This window comes from Ruditapes philippinarum, unplaced genomic scaffold, assembly GCF_026571515.1.
Source record: "Ruditapes philippinarum isolate M1 unplaced genomic scaffold, ASM2657151v2 ctg20_1_1_1_1, whole genome shotgun sequence".
Taxonomy (NCBI): domain Eukaryota; kingdom Metazoa; phylum Mollusca; class Bivalvia; order Venerida; family Veneridae; genus Ruditapes; species Ruditapes philippinarum.
The window spans coordinates 65,569-84,674 of record NW_026860204.1 but is presented as its reverse complement, the minus strand read 5'-3'; the positions used below and the strand labels follow the sequence as shown (position 1 = coordinate 84,674).

At 29.7% G+C, this 19,106-nt stretch overlaps 1 protein-coding gene across 1 annotated transcript; it reads right to left on the bottom strand.

Annotated features, from left to right (window-relative positions):
• Positions 1 to 2,666: 2,666 nt before the first annotated feature.
• LOC132759223 (uncharacterized) lies at positions 2,667 to 10,254 on the bottom strand. The gene is made up of 2 exons (XM_060750955.1): positions 9,558 to 10,254; positions 2,667 to 3,271 (listed from the first exon to the last, which is right to left on the bottom strand). Exons 1-2 carry the CDS (start codon positions 10,252 to 10,254, stop codon positions 2,667 to 2,669), a joined length of 1,302 nt encoding a protein of 433 aa, XP_060606938.1.
• Between the last annotated feature and the right edge of the window lie 8,852 nt (positions 10,255 to 19,106).

Below are 19,106 nucleotides of genomic sequence, written 5' to 3'. Positions count from 1 at the left end.
TATGAATTCACGATTTCAACTTCGCGAATTCTCGCTTTAAAGTTCCACAACGTTGAATTCATGAAGATGAAATCGTGAATTCATGAAGTTGAGTCGTGATTTCATGAAGATGAAATCGAAAGTTCATAAAGTTGAAATGGCCCTACTGGTCTTTCGTACACATGAGAAAGTAAAACTTTGTTTACTTTCTGGTACGCGCACATGTTTATTTATTTCAAAGTAGCTTGCACTCAGATTCATGCTTATTTCCATGTACATTTTGAAAATGTATTAAAAAGTTAAATATTGTAAAGTGAAGAAAACAAATTATTTAAACATTGCACACAGCACTAACAATCCAAGTTACCAACAATGGGTCAAAATATGCGTTTTCAAGGCAGTAGAAATAAAATAAAAACAATGTCCTGCAAAAATAAGTAAAAAGTCGCAAAAATATATAGTATTACATTAATCTTAAATCGTTTAATTTACTTAAAATCTTTGCCCAAGTTTGATTAAATTTCTTGAAATATTTTGGCTCATCTGTAGACATGCAGCTGTAAGCATAACCAAACAAAAGATTATATTTCTTTTTTTACTTTCTACTAAAATTTTTTAAGTGAGTTTAAGCACACACCGCTTTGACATTAACAGATTTCACTAGAGTTATTCTATAAGACAATTGCCGCCAGATCTTTTTTCTGGTTTGAAATTGAAATGCAAAAACAACACATGCCACGGACAGCTTTAAAATTAATAACTCTGAATCAATACATAACCTTAAATCAAATTCTTTTTCTTTCTCCTGATTTGCATTTCTAGAATAAAAATGTCTTCATAAAATTACCTATAAAAACAATAAACGTTCAAGTTCGTGTAATAAATGTTTGTTAACGTTTTTTTTTAAACTATGGGCCTCTGCGTATGCCTTTTATAGTAGTTGCTCTGCTTAACAAACAACCTCGCCTCAAACCAAACCAATAACATGTAAACCTTAACAAGAAATCTAAAAAATGGACCCCAAGTAAAAGTATGCGTCTGCACAATAGGCGAACTAAATAACACGGACTTTTGAGGGGAGGAGGGCAAAAACGCGATAGCTTCTTCTGAATACACACAAACATGACTTCAAAGTACATGCTATATGAAGATAAAGAGATACGTATAAATAAGTTGTCTTAACACTTGATGCAAGAGACAAAGAGACTTTATCATCGGAATCTGAAAGCTCAACTTTAGAATTTCAGAATCGATTATGAATCAACTTAAAACAATGATGTGTTTTTCCTTTTTTGCATAAAAGCTAGCTTTATTTGATAAACATTACATGTTAATGACATACGTGGCGTATTAAAGTAAATATATATATTAAATATTTGATCAAATAAGAAATGATATATACTCCCATTGAGAATAATATTTGAAATTAAAATGAGAAATTATCTTCAAAGACTGGAAATAAATCTATCTTGTGAAAAAGAACACTGCGGTAAATAGAAATCTCCTAGACAATCTAGATAGATGAAATAAATTCGTGTCAATGGAATATTCAATTACAATTATCAGCTAAACCTGAGACCGATTTATGTTTGATCAGTTAAAGACATAAGCAAATATATGAAGAAATGACTGGACGTATAAGATTGCTAAAGCTTCCTCATTTAAACAATGATGGGAAGGAGCTACTGAAGTTCTGAATAACTACAGAAGAACTACATCGCATAGCTCAGGTATGCGATGTGGTTCTGACCTCTAATGTTGTCTTAAGTTTGAAATACACTAGGGTTGCAAAAATCATCTTTCCTGTTTCGGCGCCATGTGACATAAATTGTGTTATTGCTCTCTAAGACCTAACAAAACAAATAAACTAGGCAAAGATGCGCACTTAATCTATTCATTGCGCTCAAATCAGAGTCAATGGAATAATTTATTGACACAATCATGAATTTATTGACACAATCATAACAGAGATGAGAATATATGGCGAGAATATAATTTTCCCAAAAAAAAATTTTTTTTTAAGAAAATGACAAACCTTTTAGAGATTAAACAAAATAAATCGTATTACTAAGTGATTATCATTTTACTATTATTCTGAAAGAGGCATTAAGTTTTTTTACATTTGCAATTATCATAACACTTACAGCACATTTTTTTAGCTATCTTTGTTATATTTTACTATTTGTGATGATTTAATATAAAATACGATTAATTATGCAGCTTTTAATTAATAAATTGTTTAAGGTGAGAATCATAAATATTGTATTTGTCAAATTTTCTCTTAAATTTTATAAAGATAATAATATTTACTTATATTATGAATGAGAATAATAATCTATCGCACATTGTAAAGTTTGACATAGAAAACCAAAGCTGGTGTTAGATTTAACGCAAGGTGCAAATACAAATAATTTTACTTGGTAGCTTTATGATATTAGTAAACTGGTACACTTAAGAAATTTGTTTTAAATAAATAATTTTTTTCTAGATACATTAAATACTGATCAGTCTTTCAAAGATTCCTATCGAAATTGGTTTAAACATATGATTATATCACGAGAAGCTAATGGTAAATCTAACTGAAGAAAAGAAAAAGGTGAAAGAAAACAAAAAGTATAATAAACATTTTTGCACAGATATGGATATATATTTGTGAAAGAGAAATATCAAATGTAACATAATATAGACTACTCACCACTATATGATTTTCCTATTTCAGACCTGAGAATACTTTCGATGTCATAATTTTCTTCAAGTTTGTAATTATCCGGTTTCATTGTAGCTCTAGATTCCAAATGTAAACCTTTTGCTGCTAGAAAACACACACTTTCCATGTATTCATCTTGCCCTTTATCCTCATATAATATCTTAAATCTCACCCAGTTATAAAACTTAGACACAGCAAGAAATGATCTTGCAACTGAGTCAAACGTCACGGGTCCGACACGTGTTAAGAGGTTATATTCCTTCATTCGACTAGCCGCGAAATCTTGAGCCAATGCCCCAACAGTAACAATAGGTGTATTCCAGTACACTGCTTGCCTGGCCACGACAGCGACAACGAAGTCACAAACTGGGCCAAAGAATACCGTAGCATTGTGAACAGAATAGAAGTTGATGGCCTCATTCATGCCTTTGGCCTCGATACAGCTTGTGTCCCCGTACCGGACATTGATTGTATGCCCATACAGAATGTCTGTATTATTTTGTAAATATTCTATGGCATACTCGATGGCTATAATAGCATGTTCTATAGGGAACAGGTTTTGACGTGTCGAAGGAAGAATGGAACCTATGTTGACGTTGATACATAGAACATTTTGAAGGCCGACAAGCAGAACACAACATAGTATAATTGAGCTATACATACTCATTCAGAAAACTGAAATCATATTCCTTCTCGTTGATAAACTTTGCTTTGATATATTACACTCCAATCCGTTTTAGAATTAACCCTTTCAATTCATTTTAAAGGATGTTCAGCTTCAAGCTTGTAACTTGAAATATGTGAAGTTAAAGTGTATTTTCGTAATAGTTATCCATGAAAAATTCCTATATGAACATAAGGAAACATTAAATAACAATATATAATTTAATAACCTTATGATATCACATTGAATAAAGCACGAATTTGATCGAAGGGGTTATCTTCATTGCTTATAATAAATACAAGAAAGTGCTTAAAATTTCATTTTTGTTTCTTAAACATAGTTTTTGAGGAAACATAGTTTATTGAGGAAACATAGTTTATTGAGGAAACATAGTTTATCGGTAGGAAACATAGTTTATTGGTAGGAAACATAGTTTATTAGTGATCTTAATTAGAATGATGCATCAGATCTGTAAGACTTGACAACATTGAATACAATGATGTCAGTTTTGCAATGACAACAGAAAAGCTTTAGGCAAAGAAATCACTCAAACTTCTCACTCTTTTCAAGTGTATACATTGTATATGTATAATCTACGGGTTTTTTGTTGTTATTTGTTGTTCTTTTTTGTTGTTGTTATTTGTTGCTGTTTTTTTTCTCAGAAATCACTGTTTAAAATGTCAGAATATCAGTGACGTACTTCTCAAGACTTATAATACAGTTAAGAACATTAATTAGTTTTATTCAAGTTTTGGTGTTGATCAACAACAAAAAGGGCGTTCGTCAAATAATATATTAATATATAGGGACAAAACCTAAACAGTTTTTGGAACTGTTTAAGAATCTTCTCTTTTGTCTCATTTTTGCAGGGTCTCTACAATTTTTTTTTCATGCAAAACCATCTATGAAATATTAATAAGTTTCTCGTGAAAAAAATATTTTATTTCAGTTATATTTTTAATCATAATAATACACATCCATAAACGTCGAGAATCTTTGTTACGTATGTTACGTTATTGTATAAATGTATAGGTCCTAGTTATCAAAAAATCGTTGACATTTCGTATACTTATTAAAAACCATGCGCCACAAAAAGGTAAGCTCTTTATTGAGCAATATATTCACTAAGTTGTTCACCTATGAAACTTTGCAGTGTAGTTTATCATAAATATATTGGATGGCCTACAAAGTATTTTATAGGATGTAAAATGATAATTTATTTATAACATAGTGCATAATATTTCAAGATGCTAAGAAAATGTTCTTGTAAAAAGAGTTTTTAATTATTTGTCTTCCATGTATTTTAACCAAATTGGTACATATTATTGTACAATATCGTTATAAATAATTAATTTGAACTGACTTTCGTGCAAATGATAAATAATTTCTATAAGATAAGTAAGAATAGTAAATAATATGTTTCAAAAATTAAAACACTTAATATTATTATATTAAAATTCAAGGATAAAATTATGACGGGGAATGCATATTTTTATGCTTTTACTAAAATGAAACTTATAAACTATTAATTGGTTGATTTTTACCCAAAAAACACAAAAAATGTCATTTCCATACGAAAAACGAATCAGCTTTTTAAAACGCCTACCTTCAAACGTAAGTCCATTTACTACACAGATTTAACCTATTGCTGCGGAAAAAATGAAAATCAGACAACGATTATTTTTTTCTAAAATAATTGAATGTTTTGTGTCTCTTTGTTTGATAAATTATTTCTTTAATTAAAATCTTTGGATTAAATCTGATCGCTTCAACATTTCAATTACACGCACAAAGAAAAATAACAAAACAGTCCTGTAAATTGATGTTTATTGGAATAATTCCTTTTTGTTAAATTATATTAAAATACTTTTTCATAACAACTGTCAAATACAACAAAAGTTTATCCTTACAGAATTCCACATTATTTTATCAGACATTAACGTTTTCCCCCCAGAAATAACCTATAATTAACACATTTCCAGTGGTGTCCGTATTAAAATCACAGATTAGTTATTCCATATAGAAATCTACACACAACGGCAAAGCTATTCTGTCTTTCAGGAAGAAATAGTGAAGTTTATATTAGTACGCCAACACACGAAGTGACACCATCACAGATATTTTATTCACCTGATGATCTGACAATATTATTTCCCATACGAACCAAACAACTCTCATAGTATCATCACATAAATACTAGGTCATTAAATATGCAATTGGCAGTCAAACAATATGCTAGGAAAGTTATTGCTTTATTGGTACAGTACCATTCACTAGGGATACAGTCACATCATTTCATTAATTGTTCAATTTAATTGATTGACTGAGTTCTTTGACATATTGCCTATTAGAATAAAATTGACATAAACGCAATCATAATTTTTACTTTGCAATTGAAAATTGTAACGTTTGTATCTAAAATGGTAATAATGATGATGGTGATAATGACTTTGATAGCGGTGATGATAAGAGCGATGGTTATTATTATCTAGGTGATGGTAAAGGGGCTGTTGATTATTATTTTTTATCATTATGATACTGTTAACAATTATTATTATGATACAGATTTAATCTATTTTCATTATTAATATTATTGTTAGTATTGTTGTTGTTGTAATTATTGTTGTTGCTGTTGCTTGAATTAAGAGTAATCATCACATACTTTTGCTGTGCTTTGAACATACATTCTAAACAAATTCGATATTTCAAAATATCGATAATTGCTTTACATTATCTATGAAATTGTAAAATAAATATGGATTATGTACCCACACAGTAGATATGTCACGTCAAATTCAATACATTCTGCAAGAAAAAAATATTTTCTCACAAATGAGCAAAGTCTATTTTTAAAAAATATACACCATAAAGAATTACATGGTAAAATATGACAAAACAATCAAAACAGTTATTTATCAATTACTATCAATTGATAATTACAAACTTTTCTTTGAAAACAAAAATGAACGGGAAATTTAACGGAAACGTTCTATTTACATGTGCATCGGTATTAATCATCTATTAATTTGGTTGAAAACTATTCATGCATAAAAATCACGTGCCTCATTACAGTTCTAATCGATGTCAATTCAGAAATCTTATTACATTCGATACAAATAGAAACTATCGGATAAACCGTATTCGTATAAAGCGATTATTATGCATTTTACTGTAACAGTATGAAGCATCATTTTAATTCACCATCGCCTAATTCAATTTCCTTTTAAGATAAAGATCAAAGGATTGTCATACTGAACTGACCGGTAAATAATCGTGACATACACGGATGCAAATGCAATGATGAGTGTAAAGGGATTAATTCTGTTTGAAGTTATGTCTCAATGTAGCATCCCATTAAAACGCATCAAAAGATTCATTCATTGATATAATTGCAAAAGGTGTTAATGCACAATCGTTTTAGCTTACACGCGAGACAGATAAAACAGTAGATGATTGACGAAAGACTCTAAACATTGAGATTAATGACATTACAAAACATGAGCCATTAAATATCAAGTAACCAACAAGAGCACCAAGTTCTGCTCATCGTTAGTAAGAATCCATATTCATTTTCAAGAAAAGAATAATTTCTCTCCTATACTAAGCTACAAATATCATAATTTAGATGGTATAATTATACTTTTTAAAGCTTCAGCCTTATTTGAGTGATACCGATTTCCAAAAATATAAGTAAATTAATAAGAAAATAAATGAAACCAATGAAACCAATCCACACCTGTTTCTCAGCTTCTTGTGAAATACTATTAATTTTGAAAAAAAACTGGCTATTTATTTTAAGTAAGAAGACGACATTTTTAGCAGACGATAATTCTCCCCAGCCTGATATAATATATCAGGGCAGGTGTTCATAGCTTTGGCATGTTTTTAAGATTAATGATATTGATTCCAAAACAGGTATTTTTAGAGAAAATAAAAACACTATTTCAGCACAAATTCTTGCTGAAAATAAGACAATGGTAACGATCTGTCTAAGTAAAAAAATATATCAATTAAATAATGTTGATCCTGTAAAAAAATGTAGGTGAAAGTATGGATATAAAGTTATAAAATCCTGTAACATTCTTTCACAATTATACCTGTTTTAATCTTATCATGTCAGACTTTTCAACATTACTGGTGATAAATATGAGATTGCATAGCATATAAGTACAGTAGTATAGATATTAAAGCATACCTCATTACGTGGACATCATACCGTTAATTTATAGATTTCTGTCGCTACAAATGTGAGATTCTGATAAATGAGGCCATAAAAGATGGATGGAAAATGGAATTACCTAATAGATGGATATTCATTGCACCCAAATGTTTCAAGATAATAAAATTACTTTATTGACTGATGTTTATAGCAGCAAAGTGTATCGCAATTCAATTAGGCGAATATGGTCAGTGTCTAGGTACAGGGAAATATTCAAACTAAACATGATATAAAATATAATATTTGTTCTGCTGAATAGGGCAATATAACATACATTTCATGTAAGATATTCTGATTTTGCCATGTTGAATTCTGATCAAACATTTATTAAAAAACAATTTCAAAAAGGTAATACAGTGATATGTAAGTAACAGTACTGTCATTTTGACGAATTATATGTAAGTTATTGGGTCAATTAACGTTTTGTCACGTTTTAACGTATGATGTGTCAGTCATATTTAAGATTAGTGTAGCGGCATGACCAAGTAATCTAATGACAGCCTGCCACGTGGGTTTGGAGCCAGTCAGGGACAAGCCGTTGTGTCCGTTTCCGTTGTTTTGAAACACAGTCGAACTCAAACAATTTGTAAAAAAAATCATATTGTCAATACCTGAATGGTTCGCAGGTTCTTGACCACTTCACACTTTTCTATTTTGTCTGATACTTGGTGTGATATCAATCCTCTTTATCAACAGTTACGTGTGAAAGATAAATGAAATCAATACATGTATCATGTAATAGATCAAATTAAACAATTAATTTTGTTAAAATTTGATAATTTTCAAAAAAATTACATCCATTACATCCAAATAAAGCAATTACTCTTATGATACCAACAAAAAGACCGTACATGTGCATATTTCACGGATATACCTTGTATGAAGGACGATACTTGATGTTGGCTATGATGTTGCAAATATTAAACTTTCCAAAAAGATGATTTAAAAGGAAATCAGATTACTTCATGACTAAAACAAGCGAATGTAACGATCATGCATTTTAATATCTAAATCGATACTTCTTGCTCCTAGTAAGTTAACATGTAAATATCGCCATATCCATAAATAAAAGGACATGCAATAAACTATAAACACTTCTGTTAAACATCAAGTAACAATAATATTAACCTAATTTTTACATGCCTGAAAAAATATAGGCTAGGAAGTTAATAAAAAAAAATAATATTTTAAAAAGTACTTGACAATAATACATTTTCATAGAAAGTCATCGTAGCTTCTGTTAATAGGAAGTAGACATTGTACTTTTGTAGAACATTCTCGAGTCACAACAGCAATTTACTTAAGAAATGCGAGCGAAAATAATTCTCAGTATAAAACGCATTATTGATTCCTAACCCCAATCTAACATGTAGATACATACTGATTCAGAGCAATCAAATGCCCTTTTAATAATGAGATCTCTTTCACACTTAAGTATCATATTGTCAGACTAAACTATAAATACGGCTTAATTACTAATAACAAAATACCTCATAAGTACTAATCGTTGATAAAGTCGTATAAGGACAAACTTTCCTTCACCATCTTAGTGCAGTAACGTGTTAACTCTTTATATATTTAAATAGGAGATAACCAGTTACTGTACTAAGGTGGCGATCATCTTATTTTTATAATTGATTAAACCTTAACCTGAAGAATTGTGTAAAAGATTGGGTTTGCTTTGAAACTGGAACAGTTCATTTAATTGAATACCAAATATCAAAATAACAAAACGAGCTTCAAACAGCTTTTAGCCTGGCTAAACGGGTTTAAATTTGCAGGCTGACTGGCTTGACTTTTACTGGTTACAATGTTCAATCACATTTGATTCAAATAGGGTAAGGGTTTATGAAATCGAAAAAATGTAACAAAGATTAAAAACATATTTATATGAAACGTATGAAAGCCACAAGAAACAATAGATGACATCAAAATGTCCATTACTTCAAGCAATAAGGCAAGATTCAACATAACAAAGAATGACTCACCTCCGTAATTAAGCCCAACTTCTAATCTTAGAATATCCTCTATTACAAAATGACCTTCCAATTTGAAATGATCTTGGGTCATGTTATGTTTCGATGATTGGGATTCAAAATGAAGTGCACTGGCGGCAAGGTAGCACATACCTTCCATGTATTCAGCTTGGCCCGCTTCCTCAAAAATTATCTTGAATTTATTCCAGTTAAAATATTTCACCATATCTAAGTATGCATTTGACATTGAGTTAAAATTCACTGGCCCTACACGAGATAGCATTCTAAACTCATCCAGGCGATCATCATTAAACTGTTTAGCAAAGGCCCCCACTGACAGCAATGGGATGTTCCAAAACATAGTTTGTCGTGCTACTGGGGCAAGGACAAAATCACATACAGGACCAAGAAAAACATCCACTTGTTTCTTTATAAAGAACTCGTAAGCCTCGTTCATTCCCTTTGCCGGTGAGCAGTTCGTATCACCATATCTTACTTTAAAGGTATGACCGTTCAAAAGATCCGTATTATTCTTCAAATGTTCAATTGCATATTCAATTGCAGGCGCAGCATGCTTCATTGAAAAGAGTCTTCGATCATCTTCTGGTAGAATAGCAGCAATATTTACCTCAATACCAACTACATGTCCAATGAAATATATGAAACTGCTCAAAATAACCACCAGCAAATGTATATTTGAATTACACATGATTTGTCCTTTTAATCAAGAGTTTTCATTTTCAATTCACTTGTACTACTTTCAGTCAAACATGATTACAACCTTTTCAGGTAAAGAGAGTACCGTGATCTTTTATCTGTTTTAAAAATCTTTTAGCATTCCAAATACTTAGAAAAGCAAAATGATGACGGAAGCACATTTGTTTTTCGTTTCATTTTTTTTAATTATTTGTTTATCGTTCCAATTTTCTTATTATCTGTTTATCATTCCAATATTCTTATTATCTGTTTATCATTCCAATATTCTTATTAATTGTTTCTCGTTCCAATATTCTTAACATTCAGATAATGCTGTAATTAAAAAAAAACTCTTCTTAATAGCAATAAAAAAGTTTTAATCTAATACAGAGACAAAACACTTTGTCTAACTTTCACACACATTTAATGAAAACAAAAATGTATTTCCCTCAATAATAATGCGTTCTTGTCACGAAATTATCAAAACATTGTGTATCTTTTTATCTTAGCAGGAGTCAATTTCAATTTGTTGATGATAATGCAAAAAAAAAATTAGTTATAAATTTGAATAACAAAAAAATTACTTGTAACTATTACAATTATACTGACAATATATACATAATACCTGATATAAAAAAGGAGAATTTTATTGAAATCAATAACGACTATGAAACACAAGTTTGAAAGCATCATGTTTCACTGTGAAAGTATATTATGATTGTTTTCCACCTTATTTAATTAAATAGCATAAGTATGATGTTTATGCTTTATTACTGTTATTATTATTCTCATTTTTATTATTATTGCTCTTATTTTGATTATTATTATTATTTATTTATTTATTTATTTATTGTTTTTTTAACATCATCATCACCATGATAAATATCATTCTAGTATCAAGTTTCCGAAATTTCCAAATGAACAAACAAAAAACAATAACAACAATTTTTCATTAATTTACTGCACTGTGCAAACACCTGTGAACAGTCTATACAATATGATAAATTTAAGTTAATATTCATAATTTCATCTAACAGTTACATTTGTAAATAAGTTTTTTTCAATATATTGAGTAATGCAATATTAGAAAGTAATTGAGGTGAGGAAAACTATCATTTAAATAAATGTACATTTTTGTTTATATACATCATATGTTTTCTAAAGAGGTGATGCATTTGCTTCATGAGGTGTTGTACAGCTATTGCTAGTTGTATAAATTGATATTATTATAATAAGCAAAATGCTGGCCGAGTTTGTATTCCATTTGATTTTATTTGATTATGGGTAATGGTTTTTCATGAATTATAAATGACTTACTGTGATCAATCCTTGATCAATCCTGTAGATTTGTTAAATGAGAAAGTGCGATATTAGAGATACTGCTATTCATTAACCTGATATATACCTTACAGGTACTCCATGAGGATGCATTATTTTATAGTATTGGAAATGAATGGAACCTGGTTATTGTTATACTTTGTGAATTATTGATATACGGCACGGTGCAATGAATACCTTTGGTCATAGTCAGCTTTCGCCAATAGCAGGTATTGTTTGAAATGTCACATATATCGTGTGATATGCATCTCTTGAATAATTTAAATCATAATCGTCTCAGATCTGAACTTTAGATATAATATCATAGCAATTTCATAATCTTATTAGCATAATAAATGGTTATAATATCCTACAAGAGAGGTCTATTTCTGCCTTAAAGTAAAAAATAATGACCTCAAAAGAATAAAAAAAACAATGTTAATATGTGAAAAAATTTCAACATTATGCATGCTATTTTTTTCTACAGTTACATTAGCTTCAACTTGTTTCACTTTAATCAAAATGTATGCTAAGCTTTAAATTAACAGGAGAGAGAATAAGGTTTTGTAACGCAGTTCAGAAAATCGCTTTTATTGCAGTTAATCATTTTATGTTGCAAACCCGTGTGAAATAATGTGTTTTATAAAAAAAGACATTCAAAGTCATACTGTAAAAGCCTGACAACAACATTTAATCATTTTAAGTGGAAAAAGCGAATTTCTGAAACAATGAAATTTGTGTTTCATGGTCCTTAAGACAGCATTTTTATTGCCATTTGTCATTGTTATTACTTTAAGATTGAACGGCGCACTTTTTAACATTAACATTATGTTTTCCTTAATGGGATGGAAACAGACATAGTTCAAGTTAACAAAGACTGTTTTCTTCATGTTGTAGGAATTTTTTCGAGCAAAATCATATGTAACTATAACTGTTTGATTGCTAAACATATATATAGTCAAACATTTTTGTTTTGATGTAAATTTAACGTGACGTGCAGGATGAATAAGTAAATCATGAGGCCAATATAAATTTGGATGATTTATGGTATCAATAGTATTTTAATGTGTCTACTATAGTATTCGTATATTATCATCATGATTTTTGTTGAACATACTTATTCATTTCCAGATATTGATACCTCAAAGTTGTTTATAAATTCTTTCAAAAGTAATAAATTAGGATAGTCAGGAATAACGTCAAAACAACTTGACTTTACTATTTTAAACGACGATTTAATATTTTAGCAATGCTTTATTTAACATACTGTTAGATAAAAATGTTAAAATAAGCAATATTAGAAATGTTTGTTTTTGGATTCCGAAAATCGAATGAAAGGTTCATAAATTCCTACAATATAGACCTATACTATACGAATTATAATATATTACTTACAATATACCACCTATAAAATATGACCTATAATAAACCTAGTTATATGTTAAGAGTACCGCAGAGAAATCGACATATATATATATGCAAATGATTTATTAACTGTGATATGTAACTGGTTTGTTTCTCTGAATGTGAGATATTTAAATTTACATCTTTGCCTAAGGGTATTTTGATTTGTTAAAACATTTTATCTTAAATCATCTTTTCACATTTATATTACCAGTAGTTATAATTTAAATACGTCAAGTAGCAACTGAAACCCATTTGTGTAGTTTGTTGATGGTTTTTCATTAAACCCATAATCTTTATCTTTATCAAACGAATCTTTTAAAAACCACTTAAACACTTAAAATTAATTTAGCAATCTAAAGATGAGTGCAAATATTTATGCATACAACTATGGTTTATTTTTGTTTGTATTTAATTGTACTTTAGATGTTTTAATGTTGTCATTAGTGTAAGAATTATCAGTATGAACAATGTTATAATTACCATTTTTTTCAACGTAGCAACAAACAACGCTATAATTACACAATAATCCATCACATTATCCGTACACAATAATGCACAATAATATGCACAAACTACCCTCAAAGAACTGGTTCCAAATTAAATTTGCTATTGTTACTGTATATTAGCATCTTGTCCTTTTACTTCGTTTACAATTTACATACTATCCCGTATAATTGGTAATTGCGTGATTAAATAACGTTATAACTAACTTTGTTAACCGGACATCATCATTTAATTCCATTGAACAAAACAATCTTTACAGTTATATTATATCATGTAAATTTGTCGCATGAAATGAAAGGTATTTATAAATATAATCTACACATCATGTTCACGGTCCCATGTTGCCTTATCGTGCGTGCAACACGATGAGTAAATAAATTTAATTCCTATGAAGGGAAAACGTGTCAATAATGTATCTGTTAATTATTATTTCTAATTTTAAAAGTAACATGCACTTTCCAAATTGGCACGAGATCATAAATCACTGAAAGAAATTTCATCTTATGTTCTAATTTGATAATGTCCTTTTTACCATAAAAAATTAAAATTGTACTCATTTATAATATACGAAATAGACCCCAATTGTTAAATTCAATCTGGACTTGCGAAGTGTTAAACCTTTCAACTAAAGCATTGACTGTGGGTTTGCTAAAATTTGGTTTTCACAGAAGTAACAATAATCTTGTCAACATACATCGAAGGCTTGATAAACTTTACCTTTAATCTAAATTATTTGTGTTGTAAAGAAATATCATTAGATCGGCCATGTTATAAACACTTGAACCAATACTTTCAAATGAAAATATTTCAACTAACTGAAAAACAATGATAATGCACATTTAAACAGCTAAAATAAAATTCATAAAACCTCTTTCAGAAGCATGTTAGCCTTCATTTAATTTAAAATGTAAAAATGCATTATTAAATATAACGATTGACGAATAACATGCACGGTATTTGAACACATTTTCCATATAATTAATTATAACTTCATAGCCTTAAATACTAAATGAGGTACATTTCAATATGATTGCACGTAATGATATTTCATCGTCAAGGTACATGCTTTCAAAAGTTGTATCATTAACAAATGATCAAAACAGCTTCAGTTTAGTTGTTACCAAATGATTTCAAGGAAATTCACTATAATCCAGTGTTTATAATGCAGTGCGTTAAAGATACGAAAGAATTTTCAGATAATATATTGATATACTAGTACTTTTTCTATGAATAATAGGATGTTATTTGTTTGGTTGAGAACAATGATAAATTCATTGGAAGTGTACACAGTTGTAAAAACCTATATTAGCCTCGGCTAGTAAAGTTTAATATAGTTTTTGCAGCTGTGTTCGAGTCAAATAGAGACAGTATTCTCAAATGTACGTCATTATTCTACATAATATCGCTTTCTGCGTGTGTTTTTTTCTTGTGTTAGTTTATGGAGTGTTCATATTTGTCTTCATAACATTTCAAAACTTTATTTACATGAAAAACAGTTAATCGCAGACGACATTAAATCGCAGCGTTAAGATGCATGATGGTAAAGAATTGTAAAGTAAAATGACTCGAAATGCGAGGTAACTCTACAAAAACGTGTGTTTAAACGACATCGGGCAGAGTATCCTCTATTAAAATATGGATTGCATCAAAGTTTAGATCTCAAACATAAAAAACGAGGCTTAATTTTTAGATTTAATCGAATATCGATTTATATTGCAATATTGCATGGTGGAACCACATTAAGTTAATGATTTACATTTAATAAGGTTCTAAATGATGTAATAAATATGATGCAATGTTTTGATAAAAGTTGGAACAAATCAATTTTAAAACAATTATCAATGAATATCATTGCAAATGCAGATGAATGGAAGAAAAATATTCTTTATATTGAAATATCAATGCATTTTTCATTACCATTATGTATGCATTGTGTCAAGCTATACAATTTATCTTACGGTGATGCTTAGAATGATTGCTTATAACAACTGATCTATAAAATCATACATTACATTTTAATAGATGCAAAATGTTTGAATGATGCTGCCAAATTGTTAATTGGCTATACCGCAATTCATATTTTATTGACAAATCATTAATACCATTATCGCACTCTATAAAAGTATTTGAAAAATAAAGTAATTATTGAAATAAATTATATATCAACGTGACATAGACATTACACTATTAGAAAAGCTACATTAATTCCTAATATGTTATGTAAATTGTCGATGATAAATATTATGATAAGGTAAACCCATATCACCACCATCAGGTAATATTAATATTGTTACATTCATTTGAATTGAAATTCATTTATTTAATACTATATCTGTAATGGCTTTTTTAAAAATAATTCATTTTATTGATAAGAAATTAATTTGCGTATTGAGGATTGTAATAACTTCATTATATGATAACACGAATGTGAAAACTAAATTAGAAAAAAATAGCAGGAACAGATGACGATATGAAAAGAAGTCTGAACTTTTTTTACATAAGATTTACTTTTAATATAATGTTTGTATTTGAGTGTAAAACCAATTTATAACATTATATCTGCCTTTTTATGTAAAACATACTAAACATATTATTGTAACAAGAACTGTCGGAGGACAGTAACGCTCGACTATTCCAAAATTTGTCACAAGGGTGTTTCATTGAGTATAATAATGCTTACCTATATGAATACATAAAATTGTACGAAAAGGTACAAACCCTTCAAGTTTCAATACAATCACAGAGAACAAGTCTGTGAAGTTTCAATCCATTCCCTTCAGGAGTTATGGAGATACCAGCTTACACACAAAAACTTAACCACGAATTTATGAATCGAAAAAGGGGAATAATTATGCGAAAAAGTATATCAGAGTTATGGGACTTGTGCCAATCATCTTAGATAATCACAGAGAACAAGTGTGTGAAGTTTCAATCCATTCCCTTCAGTAGTTATGGAGATACCAGCTTATACGCAAAAACTTAACCAAGAATTTCTAAGTCGAACAAGGGGCATAATTATGTAAAAAAGCAAATCAGAGTTATGGGACTTGTGCCAATCATCTTAGATAATCACAGAGAACAAGTGTGTGAAGTTTCAATCCATTCCCTTCAGTAGTTATGGAGATACCAGCTTACATACAAAAACTTAACCAAGAATTTTTAAGTCGAAAAAGGGGCATTTTTATGTAAAAAAGCAAATCAGAGTTATGGGACTTGTGCCAATCATCTTAGATAATCACAGAGAACAAGTGTGTGAAGTTTCAATCCATTCCCTTCAGTAGTTATGGAGATACCAGCTTACACACAAAAACTTAACCAAGAATTTCTAAGTCGAAAAAGGGGCATAATTATGTAAAAAAGCAAATCAGAGTTATGGGACTTGTGCCAATCATCTAAGATAATCACAGAGAACAAGTGTGTGAAGTTTCAATCCATTCCCTTCAGTAGTTATGGAGATACCAGCTTACACACAAAAACTTAACCAAGAATTTCTAAGTCGAAAAAGGGGCATAATTATGTAAAAAAGCAAATCAGAGTTATGGGACTTGTGCCAATCATCTTAGATAATCACAGAGAACAAGTGTGTGAAGTTTCAATCCATTCCCTTCAGTAGTTATGGAGATACCAGCTTACATACAAAAACTTAACCAAGAATTTCTAAGTCGAAAAAGGGGCATAATTATGTAAAAAAGCAAATCAGAGTTATGGGACTTGTGCCAATCATCTTAGATAATCACAGAGAACAAGTGTGTGAAGTTTCAATCCATTCCCTTCAGTAGTTATGGAGATACCAGCTTACATACAAAAACTTAACCAAGAATTTCTAAGTCGAAAAAGGGGCATAATTATGTAAAAAAGCAAATCAGAGTTATGGGACTTGTGCCAATCATCTTAGATAATCACAGAGAACAAGTGTGTGAAGTTTCAATCCATTCCCTTCAGTAGTTATGGAGACACCAGCTTACATACAAAAACTTAACCAAGAATTTCTAAGTCGAAAAAGGGGCATAATTATGTAAAAAAGCAAATCAGAGTTATGGGACTTGTGCCAATCATCTTAGATAATCACAGAGAACAAGTGTGTGAAGTTTCAATCCATTCCCTTCAGTAGTTATGGAGATACCAGCTTACATACAAAAACTTAACCACAGGGACGCCGACGCCGACGCCGACAAATGGGTGACTGCATTAGCTCGATTATTCTACGAATAGTCGAGCTAAAAATGCATTTAACTAACGTTATAGAAAATACTAGTTAATTATTAAAACAATATTTAAGAATTATTAACATACTAGTTAAGTATTGTAAATAAGAAAATTTCAATAATATACATACATCACCACTCCGAGAAGCACATAACGGAAATCAAAAAAAGATTTCTTAAAAAGTAAATGTTCATCAATCATCAATGGGACCAAAACAATCATTACAAAAGCAATATTTTATGAGGTCACAATCTCTGGTAGTGGTCTTAAAGACGTCATGATCTTTTGCACCGGTAGCTAAATTCATAAAGTATCAGTTGTATTGGTATAAGAGGTAACCTACATATCTTGCACTAAACAACATTTTCAATTAACCCTTTCGCTGCCAGAGGGTTATTTATTTATTGATCACTTATTTGCCAGAAGGTTTTCTAAGAAATTATTATATTATTAATTAATATAAGGATAATTGTTATAAGTATTATAATAATTATACATGTTTCCAAAGCTGCTAGAATAATAATAATCATTGTCGATGGTATAATTATCTATATTTATTATTTTTATTATTATTATTATTATTATTATTATATTTATCATAGAAACGGCAAAAGCCGTCCATATGGCAAGTGCACCGAAATAATAGGGATGGCATATGCCGTCCCTATTTCAGTGAAAGGATTAAGAAAAGGGCAATATCCCATTCGTTTGGTTAACAAATAATGTTACTAAACCTATTAAATTCAATGAATGTTTTCTATTTGTATAAACTGCAAAATTTTCATCTCACTTGAAATCGTTTAAATGTTCACTAACTAGTGGTAATGAAAGTTATTTCGAAGAAATGGCTGAATAAGTAAAAACTGGCAATTGTTAATATTTTCTGAAATTATGTAAAATGTGACATTTTTGGAAGTTGGGGAAATTGTTGTTGTAAAAGCTTGCCAAGAGAAAGGTTACAACATATATTGATTGTTATTTTTTGTCTATATTTTAGGAAAGAAATGGCCGTCGCACTTAGGTTATTTTAAAGTATCATTGATATTTATGTGCCTGTAAACGGTGTCTCGGGGAATAAAATCGAAATTTCACCACTTAAAAAGGGGACTGATTTTATTTGTGACCCAAATTTCAGTTTGTCAGAATTAATCAGTTTAAATTTGTTCCGTGTTATAGTTTAGATAGTTAGTATGCAAACTGCTTCACAAATCAAAATGATTCTTGCTGTAATCTAATTCTTGAACTAAAATCGTTGTTCTCAACAATTCATGCAGCCATACCGTAATAAAATTTATTTATGGTTTTAGATGCTTAAGCACAATTGCTCATAAAGAAGAGACACGAGTTTTGCAGAGTCACGATCATGTTGTGTTTTGCAAGCAATTTTAAGATACAAGATATTATTTGCAACAGGAAATTTTATTCCATGAA

Excerpts from the sequence above, each read along its gene's own strand:
- LOC132759223 (XM_060750955.1), bottom strand. The coding sequence starts at position 10,254 with ATGTGTAATTCAAATATACATTTGCTGGTGGTTATTTTGAGCAGTTTC. Across the intron at positions 3,272-9,557 it reads AGTTGGGCTTAATTACGGAG|GTTCCATTCTTCCTTCGACA; the intron begins GTGAGTCATTCT and ends ACGTCAACATAG.